General features: G+C 41.0%; 1 protein-coding gene and 1 pseudogene across 3 annotated transcripts in view; one reads left to right on the forward strand and one right to left on the reverse strand.

Moving 5' to 3' along the window:
• Positions 1 to 11,953, reverse strand: part of Ect2 (epithelial cell transforming 2) — a 54,949-nt gene that overhangs the window by 9,955 nt on the left and 33,041 nt on the right. For all 3 annotated transcript variants that reach the window (XM_021196590.2, XM_029537706.1, XM_029537705.1), the window contains 2 exons: positions 9,412 to 9,550; positions 6,895 to 7,049 (listed from right to left, as the gene is read on the reverse strand). In XM_021196590.2, the coding sequence (XP_021052249.1) occupies positions 6,895 to 7,049; positions 9,412 to 9,550 (294 nt within the window). The remainder of the gene's footprint in view (positions 1 to 6,894; positions 7,050 to 9,411; positions 9,551 to 11,953) is intronic.
• On the forward strand, positions 2,179 to 2,300 carry LOC115063939 (annotated as a pseudogene).

An 11,953-nucleotide genomic window follows, 5' to 3' on the forward strand; every position in this document is an offset into this window, starting at 1 on the left:
TTGTGGTTTTTTTCCAGACAGGGTTTCTCTGTATAGCCCTGGCTGTCCTGGAACTCACTTTGTAGACCAGGCTGGCCTCGAACTCAGAAATCTGCCAGCCTCTGCCTCCCGAGTGCTGGGATTAAAGGCGTGCGCCACCACGCCCGGCTCTCATTTATTTTTTTAAACTTTTTCTTTTGGCTATAACTATTAATGAGCATATAACTACCTAAGAACTATGAAGGAGAAAAGTAGTTTCATGGTTATTTTCTGAAAGAAATAAATCCTTCTGAGTTGTGTTGACTCTTTTGCAAGCAGAGAAGGCTTCCCTTCAGAATGAACCGGAGGGAAATGCCCAGGTAGTCCACTAGAGGACTGGATAACACAAAGCTGTTTGCTGAGATACAAGGAGGAAGCACTCTCCCAGTTCTCTAAGCATGGAGAAGAGTGAGAAGAGCAGGCAAACGTGCACATGGGGGAGACATGGCTGAGCAGTCCCAGGCTCCTGTTACTTCTCATCAGTGATTACAGCGCTTTCAAAAATATCCTTTATTTTTAATCTTTTTCTCTGGGTTTCTCAAATAAAATGTAAATGAAATCTAAAGCAAAGCTCAGTTCATATTTCCTGAAACAACTCCGTAATTCTGAAAACATTTACAGTTGAGTCAAGTGTGTCGCACATAGAAGCAGCTACAGGAAGGCAGTTTTTCAATTACCCCCAATGCCTCTGGACCCAAGAGGAACACAGAAACAAGTGCTGACTTTACGACTGAAAAGCAGACCAGACCCTGGCCTCTCCTGAGGTACAGAGTCAACTGTAAATGAAAGGGAGCGTCGGTTAGAGTTTACAAGTTTACTTAGGAATGCTGGTTAACGTGCACACAAAGACTGATCTCACATTTCTGGTATCTAAGGACAATAAAAGTACCTAACACATGAGTTATCCAGTCCTTCCTCTTTCCCTTCCTTAAGCTTACCTCCCTGGCTCCCACAGGCACAAAACAAATTATCTTTAGATTATAAGAAACAAAAGAATTACAGGTTTTAACTTGCATAATACCCAATTTATCACATTATACATATGCAAATATTTCAAAATGTAGAAAAAAAATCTAAAATCTGGAATACTTGGGATCTTAACATTTAGGATCCGACAATTTTGAATACTGATATGTGCATCTTATGTATAATCTGCAGAATAGATATAAATAAAAATCATATATTAACTTCATTATAAATAATACTGGCTCACAAGAACAACTATCTTCCTACAGTTCCTATATCTATTCCCCTTTAGTTTTAATTCTGCTTACAAGATTAGAAAAAAAAAAATCAAAATACTATTATTCATAAGCAATCAGTGGCAATAATTAAAATCAAAATATAGTGCATATATGTGTATGGGTATTTTGCCTGTACGCATGTATGACTGTATACTACATGCATGCCTAGAGCCCACAGAAGATGGACATGGGCATCAGATCCCCGAGAAGTGGATACAGAGTGTTTTAAGCTGGCACGTGAGTGCAGGGAACAGCACCCGAGTGCTATGCAGGAACAGCCAGTACTCTTAGCCACTGAGCCACCTCTCCAGCCAAGATATAGAATACGGTTTTTATTTTTATTAGAAACATTGAGTTAAGTGTCAAAAATACTAAATAATGGCATACAGCATTTAACCCTCAAGTTACTTCTTCTAGACTTAACTATATTGGCCAAAGATAACAATGTTTAAGTTCATTTATTCATAAAACTATACCATTGGTATTATAGGTATGTGTATGGGGTGTGTGTGTGTGTGTGTGTGTGTGTCACAAAAAACACCTCCCTGCTGGGCAGTGGTGGCACACGCCTTTAATCCCAGCACTTGGGAGGCAGAGGCAGGTGGATTTCTGAGTTCAAGGGGAGCCTGGTCTACAGAGTGAGTTCCAGGACAGTCAGGGTTATACAGAGAAACCCTGTCTCGAAAAAAACAAACAAACAAACAAAAAACCAAAAAAACAAAAACAAAAACAAAAAACCACACCTCCCAGACTGAGAATATACATGTTGGGAAGAGATTGGAAATGACTGGGAATTTTGTTGTATATATTCTGAGTTAACACTTTAAGCAGACAAAACTCTTCACATTACATTTGAAAACACAGAACATGGGGCATCATATCATTAGGGAGCAGAGATAACACAAGATTTGACTGCCCTGCCCCTACAGGTGTGGCTGCTATGTCACATGTGCATCAGTAGGTGGCAGAGAGACAGGCTATTTCTTCACTCTGCTCTGATTTGTGAACATTTAAACGATTGATTAGTAGCCTTACCATCCCTTGAAAAAAGCAAGTCTGGCATGATCAGCAGTCCAGTGCCAGGAGTCCCAGATGGGGAGCTAGCTTGAGATGATCACCAGTCTGGCGCCTCCAAGGCCCAGATGGGCATCCAGGGTGAGAGCAAACTGGATACTATTAGAACTCCACCTGGGACCATGAGCCCTGGGCAGGACTGAGCCCAAGACAGACTAGCCTTACATGAGGCAACTCAGGTGGACCAAGTAAGGAGATTAGCCCAACCCCTTAGGGCCTGGACAGGAAGCTAGCCTTAGATAAGCACCAGTCTTGCAGCATGAAGGCCTGGGGGAGTAGACCATGCCCAAGAGGACCCCTGCCCAGCATTATAATGCATGAGCTAGGCAGGGCAAATGCTCCTGAGACCACTTCAGAGATGACCCCAGACACACAAGAGACCCAATGAGCCACTAAGTAGAGCAAGTAGGTGGAAGAATTGGAAAAGAAAGAGAAACAGAAGGACGTGGGCACAATGAAGAGACAGAACTGGAGACTCAGGGGTAGGAACAGCCTGATGTGAGTGGCCAATGACGTCACCTGGATTCTGAACTGTGCTGCAACTTTGGGGACCCGGGGGCCCGGGGAGGGGGGGTAGATGTGGCCTTGGAGCAGTAGGGGTCTGTTACCAAAGGCCAGGTGGATGTCCCTGATCTGGGCTGCCTCTTAGGGACATGTTGATATCTGAGGGTTTGCAGAACTGTCTCTTGGGGTATGAAAGTAAAAGAGCTGACCCTCAACCCTAGCCAGATGCCATATCTGGGAGAGCACCCTTCCCCGTAACAGTGCAGTAGTTGCAGATAAGCTAGCCAGATGAGCATGAGGAGAACTGGCCCTATCCCTCACCTGCTACAACAGTAGAGCTGACCCTGATGGGGGTTGGGTGAAAGGCCAAGAGCTGGCCCAATGATGTGAGACTGAAAAGTCAGCAGGCAGGCCAGCTCAGGCCCTAATCCAGGACTTTAAATTTGCCCTAACATCTACCCCAGCAATGAACTGCTAGAGTGCATGAGGGGGCCAGTCCTATAGCCCCCAAACCAGAGGATCCCCATGACACAGGGTAACAGAGAGGACTCCCAGTGCTTCCAATATTGATAGTACAGCAGAAGTCAGAAACCTTGAACCAAACCAAAGTCAATAAAATGAACATTTGCAAGCAAAGAAATGTAGACACACTACAGCTTCCACAAGGAGATTTTTTTTCTCTGTTTAGGGGAGGTTGTAAGGGTAGAAGGCAGGTACGAGAGAAAAGGAGTGGGACTAGGGTACAGACTCTGAAATTCACACAGATAAAAGGTTTGACTGAGAATAAAGATGTCCAAGTCCTTGAGTTTGCTACACAATCATCAGTTATTATTCTTGGCTTTAGTTTCACACAGATTGTTTCAAAGTTTTCTTTCATCCTGAAAGCTTTTTTTTTTTTAAAAACAAATGGTCAGAATAAATGAAACAGTATATACAATAAAATAATCATACTTATTTTCCTCAGTTGAACAGCCTTAGGCTGCTGTGGTTAATCCTAGAGTATGGGAGGGAAGGCAGGAAGACCACTGCAGGTCTGAGGACTCCCTGGGGTTACATATCAAAGGAGACTTCAACAACAAAATGAGCAAGCATCTATTATTTAGGGTACTAGGAATATTTATTTAAAAACCAAAACTATTGATTAAAAAAAAATCAGAATTGCTTTTAAAAATATTACCAGTTGTACATATATTTATATCATTTGAAGATACATATTTAGAAACATACTTTCTTCAATATGGCAAAATATTCTCAAATAAGACATTAAACTAGGGGCTTTAAATTTTAAAAAAAAATTTTTTTACTATGTGTGAAACCTTAAACTCAGAAAAGAGCTTACTGATGTCACCAAATTTTTCGATGCATAAGCAAATCTTAAGGAAAAAATTTCAACAAACTGGAATAATTTTGTGGTATAGGTATCAGAAACATAGGTAAATGTTTGCTGCCATCTTGTGGATAATTATATTATCTGAAATTTTCTGCATTTGTTGCTTGTAGTTCAGGTTTTTTTTATTTTTTGGTTTTTCGAGACAGGGTTTCTCTGTGTAGCCCTGGCTGTCCTGGAACTCGCTCTGTAGACCAGGCTGGCCTTGAACCCAGAAATCCACCTGCCTCTGCCTCCCAAGTGCTGGGATTAAAGGCGTGCGCCACTACGCCCGGCTGTAGTTCAGTTCTAGTATGATTATTCATCTTATAGCTAATAAGTCAAAAATTACCTTTAAGCAAAAATTTCCATTAGCTTTGCATTTCAATGTTACAAAGTTATCCACCTAGAAAAGACTGCATAAGCTATTGTTACCTACACTGATATGTGTAAACTTCAATATCATTATAAGGTGAGTGCAAATATGGTAAAATGTTATTCCCATGGGAAGGCCCAAGAAACTCTTAATACTATTACTAAACAGTGTCATTTTTTTTACCAACAGATCTATTCGCTGTATCATTTCTGCAGAGTAAGGGCTCTCTATCTAACAACCCGACAAGATCAAGCTATCTTCCAAGGGGCCTAAAATTCATCCAAGAGCTACTATAGAATCTCAAATAACTGGCAACTCATTTACTTCCAGTCATCTCCATTGTAATCTGTCTAGTATAAAGGTACTTTAAGAGTTGCTGTGAGGGCCATGAAGTGGAAGTGGGTGGGTAGGGGAGCAGGGGCAGGGGGAGGGTATAGGGAACTCTCGGGATAGCATTTGAAATGTAAATAAAGAAAATATCTAATTAAAAAAAAAATGTCAAAAAAAAAAAAAGTTGCTGTGAGAAAACTGGACTGGCAACTTGTCCTGACAGGTACTGCTTTCAATAAGAAAACAAAATGCTCTCTCTTTTACTATAGTCAAGCTCCCCAAATCTAACAATGTGAAATCATAATCTAATGCTCCATGAAACAATGTGCACTTAATACTGAGTCTTGGAGCAACTTATCTCATATCTTCAGATGATATATCTGACCAGGAAAGTCTACAGATAGTCCACATCTGAAAAACTTGCCAACATGTGAGACACTTTTGGTTTCAAGCATTTTGAAAGAGGAATATTCCGCCAATACTATCCATACCTAAGAAGGCCGATGGAAATTACAGGATAGGAGCAAAGGAAGCCAGAGGCTGAGGTGGCAAGCAAGACGGCACAGTGATAGGAAACAAGGTCGTCCTAAGTGCTAAGGAAAGCCAGACGAGTGGGGTACAGTGTCTGCTTTTAACCTAACCAAGAGGCAAGAGGCATCACCCTCTCCTCCACTTGAAGCAAAGTGGGAAGATGCCTCTGGCCTGGGAAGAATTAAGTCCAGGCTCTGGACTTGAAACTCACCAAAGGGCATACCACGATGAAACCAATATCGAGCAAAGTTCCAAAACCAGGGGCTATACTGAAGAGCCGTGCTAACCAACAGCAGAAAGACTGCCTCTACCACCAGGATGGTTAATCTGAGTCAGAATCATACGGAACCCAGACCAGGCCTTTCGGCATGCCTTTAGAGGGTTATTTGGGTTAGGATGTAAGGAGGCCTGTCTACTGTGGGTGGCACCCTTCTGCAGCACTCTGGGATGCTGACCTATGTAAGGAGAAGGAAAAGCAAACACAAGCATCACTGCGTCTTCACTGTGGGAGGATGTGACCAGCCACTTGGAGCTCCTACTGCCTTGGCTTCACCACTATGATGGACTATACACTCTACAACTTAAGAAAAACTGTTTTAAGAAAACTCAAGTTTCAAGAAGACAGAAAAGATTCAACACTCAGCAGACACTAAATAGTGATGGGAGCAATTTAAAAAGATCACTGTGCAGAAAAAAATTCACCATGCTACAAAGACAACAGAAGAAAGCATCAATGTCAGGAAAAGTCAAACAACAACAATAAAATTCTGAGTTCAAAGGCAGGCCATCTCAAAACTACAGTCAAAGGGAAAAAAAATAGGAATGAAGAGAGCTTGCAGAAACTTTGACACACTGTTGAACAAAGACTTATTACTGGACTTCAAAAGGGTTTTGATTTGAAGGGGCTGAAGAGATGACACTGGTGGCTCTTTCAAAGAACCTGAGTGTGATTCCCAGCACCTACATGTGGCTCACAACCACCTGTAACTCAAGTCCAGCCAGGCCACAAACATACATGCAGGCAAAATACTGCAGAACACAAAATGGTAATTTTTTAATTAAAAAAAAAAAAAAAAAGTTAGAAAACAACTTGTAAAACAGCTACATAAGACATTATATATGCAAAATTACCTTAATGTCTGTCAATTAAACTCCCTAATTATAAGGAAAAGCACCCCGTGCATTCCAAGTGCCCCAAAGCCTCACTACCAAAGTGCGGCCACAGAGCTAGAAAGCTAAAACTGACCATCTGGGAGTCAGAGACTCGGGATATTTCGTGGGCCTAAAAATTTAAAAACCCTTTCCCAAACAACCTAGGTTTTCAGTATTATGGATAAAACTAAAGGTTCTCTCCAATTCATGATTAACTCGCCACTGGAAATGTATAGTCATTCACTCTAGCTGCACTGTGCACGCTTACACCTGTACTTGACACAGGTTTAAGAACTTACAGCATCTGCTTTACAAATGGTGTTGGCAACATGTCGACACAGCATCTTCAGCCAGCTCTCCTTTGGAAGCTCCTCTGACGTCATCTGGAAGCTGAGCAGTACATTGGCCTGTTCTGTTGGTGGCCTCACAAGCAAGGCAAAGGCATTGTGACAATCTAGGGTTCCAGAACAACCATAAGCAGTGTTACTCCTTAGCTATTAGACATTTCATTTCCACAGAACACCAAAATCAACTACCTCCTCTCTCTGCTCTTTTTCAACTCAGAGGGAGCATCAGTACAGTCATTTGAAGCACTGGGAAGAATTACCACATATTAGAAACCAAAGTAACCTGAGAATAAGTAAGGAGTATTCTCTGTGACTTTGAAATGTCTCACTGATAGTTTAATAAAAAATAGATAACATTTCTTAGCATTCTAGTATTTTATTTCAAAAGTAAAATGAGAGCATATCACTAACATACATAAATCAAATTCAAAGAAGGGTACAAATAATGAAACATAATTGCTTTGTAACAGATGCTAAAATAACATTTTAAAATTATAATGCTAAAAAATGTGAAGACAAACACACTTAAAATTGCTATGAATGAACATGTGGAGGCCCGAGGCCAGCTGTGGGAGGACAGCTCTCTCCAGTACAAGGGTCCCTGGGACTGAACTCAGATAATCAAGTGCCTCTCTACCCCCCTGGATCTGTATCTTAAAGACACCCACCAACGTGTATTGAACACTTTCACAACCACAACTCCACCGAATTTAAGTAAATGCCTCATCATCCGTTCTATTAAACACGGAGTTGAACAGGTGAAAACCAGTTTGGTAAGTCACTGTGCACTGGGGATGTGGCTCAGGGGTAGGAGGGCTTGACAAGCAGGTGCAAAGCCCTGGGTCTGATTAGTAGTAACGCACAGGAGAAAAAGGAGCTGCTCATGTCTTATAAACTCAGGGGCAGATCACCGAAAGCACTTAACTTTATTTAAAGAACAAAAGAAAAGATTTCCTAAACCAAGACCATGACCACACAACACTAGTGCTGTCTAACTAGATAGCACAACTTAAAGTAGATGTCTACTGGGGCCTTTTCAGACCTACAGAAAAATCAAATACTAGTCAAGCTAAAAAAGGAAAAGTTTCCCTTGGGACAGTGCTCTAATTTGGATCAGGATGTCACCAAAAGTTTTTACAGGCTCAGTCTCCAGCTGGGCACGAGTGGGAGGTTCTAGATGGATGAGGACATGCCATTTCACAGCTCGGTCACGAGGATCCATCATGTGCTCTCAGACATGATGAACCATGTCACCACCATTCACAGCAGTGAGACCAAAGAGAATGGATTAAAATCTCCAAAATAATCAGCCAACATATCTTTAGAAATGCATTACCCTCAGGACTCCTGTTGCAAGAGAAAACTAGCACACATGCATGTGTGCGCACTCGTACACATGCCTACTTGTTTTTTATTATTTACTTTTGAGAACAGTGACTCACTATGTACTTATAACTGGACTCAAACTCTGCTTTCTTCTGCCTCCCAAATGCTAGGATCAGAGTGAGCCAAGACACCCATCTTTTTCACATGTATGTGTGTATGTATTTGACCCTATGCAAGTTACCAGATACTGTGGGGCTATTTATTTGATATACATCTACTAATAATCTCTCTTTTCTTTTTAAAAAATGGCACGATTGTCTGTTCCTGTGCACACTTTCATGCTAGAGTATGCGGACTTTAGTGAACAAATTGTGGGAGTGATTTCTTTTCCTCCACTATGTGGGTGACAGAAACTAAACTCAGGTCACTCTTGGCAGCAGGCACCTTTACACATCTTGTCATTACTCCCACAACCCCTTCCCAAATCTTAAAGACATTCCTAGAGCAGGAGAATGGCTCAGTGGTTAAGATGTCACTGGCAGTGGGGGAGGGGCGGGCACACACAAAAAGAGAGCCCACTGGCTGCTCTGCCAGAGAACTTGGGTTCGTTCCCAGCACCCACATGGCTCACAGCCACCTTAACTCCACTCCCACGGGAATGTGTGTCTCTGTCAGCCTCTGTGAGCACTGTATAGATGTAGTACACAGACATGTACACTAAATAAACATCCATACATATTTTTTAATGGGAAAGAAAAAAAAAAAAAGAACCCAAAATGCACCATTGGTGAAAAAAAAATGTATTAAAATATATGATCCTGAATAAAACTGGTCGTTTATGTTGGATCTTGAAGAATTATTAGTAAGTTTTATGTGGGAGTAAGACAGGCTAAGGTGCTATTTTAAAGCATAGCCATGTAAAAGTTGTTTGATATTCCCCAAGTTGGTTTAACACTTTCATTAGAAACAATGAAAGCACCGAGTCTATACGTAGGAAAGGAGCTGATAAGGAGCGATTACTTTCTGAGAGGTGAGCCACATGTGAAGAAAATGTATACATGAAAGAGAAATTACAGTAATAAACCTAAGCCCCAACAAGCACAAGCTATTCTTATTTAACAAATGCTTCCTCTGTAAGCTTACCTTCTGTCTCTCGGATGTCCAGCACCTTCTTAATCTGAGAAAGAGGCATTAGATGAATGTGCTTCAGAGAAGCTGGTGGCCGGGTGCGGTCATGAGGACTTCTAAAAGTGCCAATAACCTTGTGCCGTTTTCTTGCTATCTAATTGTAGGGGGAAAGTCATAATCATTATTGTAATAAAGCCAAATTTCAAACATTTAAAAATAACAGCATCAATCACATAAATGTATAGGCAACTAATCTGAAGATTAGCCATTCCAGTTACTATGCAATAAAAGCAAGAGACTGACGAAAAAGCACACATGTAATTATGTAGCCAGATGCTCATGTCCATATTAGGAAAGTTCACAATCAGAAAAACAGGCCTAGGGACAGGGAGCGCAGAGAGACCCCAGAGCATGAAAGGACAAGACCACGAGGGACAGCAACAGGTCTAGAATAACAGTCCCAGCCCCACATAGGGAACAGTTGTTCTGGGGCAGGAGTCTAGGGCTCAAAATGGTGTTAATTTTAGTTTAAGTTAAAAAATTTGAAATCTCTCCTAGTAACAGAATACACAAGAAGTATGAGATCGGCCCTGTCCTCATGCTTGCTTACATAACCACGGCTGCCAAAGGGAAGCATCAGAAGGGCAAGCATCCACCTGAACCCCCAGCTCTGGGGGACACTGCAGGAGAGGCCTTTCAGCTCCAGGCCACCTTGAGCGACACAGCAAGGCTATCTCAACCGATAAATAACAACAACAACAACAACAACATACACACACAGAGAAGCAATAGGAATTATAAATTCAAAGTGCTGTATTAGGCTACAACTTTACCTTAACTGGATACCCATGCAAAAGGAAGAGATAGGTAACTGGAGAAGAGCAAAATCAGAAAGATCTTGTGATTCGTGATATATTGAGATTTTGCCAAAAGAAAAGAAAAAGGAATGAAAGAAAAAAGAAATCTCCTTTGCAGTAATTCGGATTTTACTGAAAGGCATTATTAACACAAAATAAACATAAACATGTACTTGAATTAAGATCGGTCATCATGAATATGAGAGACACAGTTAAAAATATATTACCTGGTATTGAGCTAATGAATAAGATGAGCTAGTCAGTATACTATAACTACACTAAAGCAGACACAGATGCGTCTATTCCACATGTCACGTATATATTATAATAAATTATATACATGTCTTATATATAAATTATATATACATATGTGTATAAAACAAATACAAAGGCTCACTTACACACATATAGTGAAAAGGAAGCAGCAGATACTCTGTGCAATGAACAGATATGCTTTCTTTTAGTTTGGCTACATGAAATATTATTCTAAGATTAATTTTTAAAAAGGAAAAAAGAGTACTAAAATTGATGGTGCAAGTACTAATAAACCAAGGATTAAAAATAAAAACCCAAAGCACAGATTAAATATTCAAATGGAAAATAAATTCTTAAAAGTCATCTGTCGTATTAAAAACAATACAGACTATACTAATAATTCAACTGTTCTTAATGTACAAGTATAGTGATTGCTCTTGGTTTTATATTATATAGAATTAAAGTATTAAAATAACTTCTTAATTTCAATTTTGCTGAGTTTTATTTTTCTTAAGTGAGTGAAATACTAAGGGTCTACTTAGGAGTATGAATCCTCAAGTTCAACCTTATTATCAGAAATACAGTAGCTGAACAGGCATGGTGACACATGTCTGTCATCCAGCATTTCAGAGGCTAAGGTACTTCACACCAGCCTAGGAGGAATAGCAAGATCCTATCTTAAACTAAAGCAGCTGGGCCGTGGGTGCACATACTAGTAATGAATGCGCTGAAAAGGAAGAGGCAAACAGATTATAAGGCCAGTCCTTGCCAGACTCAAAATAATATAGACAAGAACAAATAGCCGTTTCTATTCGAGCTACTGAGATGGAAGCTAATAGGACAGCTGATGACATTTATGTGAACCTGAAACAAGCTTGAGTCATCAGAGAGGAGGGAACCTCAACTGAGAAAATGCCTCCATAAGACTCTGCTACAGGCAACCTATAGAACATTTGTGATTGATTGATGGCACCACCGCCCGGTCTACTGTGGGTGGTGCCATCCCTGGGATGGAGGTCCTAAGTTCTATAAGAAAGCCACTGAGCAAGTCGAGTGGAGCAAGGCAGGAAGCAGCACTCTCCATGGCCTCTATGATCAGCTCCTGCCTTCAGGTTCCTGCCTTCAGGTTCCTGCCCTGACTTCCTTTGATGAGGAACAATGATATAAAAGTATACATGCCAAATAAACCCTTTCTTCCCTGAGTTGCTTTTGTTCATGGTGTTTCATCACAGCAATATTAACCCTGACTAGAACAAAGGAGGAGAACAAAAAGTCACTGGACTCATGAAGGTGAAGAGACTGAGGCCAGGGCCTGAGAAGGTACAGAGACTGCCACAATAAGAATTAAAGCAGAGGGCTGGTGAGATGGCTCAGTGGGTAAGAGCACCCGACTGCTCTTCCGAAGGTCCAGAGTTCAAATCCCAGCAACCACATGGTGGCTCATA

The sequence above is a fragment of the Mus pahari genome, chromosome 4 (assembly GCF_900095145.1).
Source record: "Mus pahari chromosome 4, PAHARI_EIJ_v1.1, whole genome shotgun sequence".
Lineage (NCBI taxonomy): Eukaryota > Metazoa > Chordata > Mammalia > Rodentia > Muridae > Mus > Mus pahari.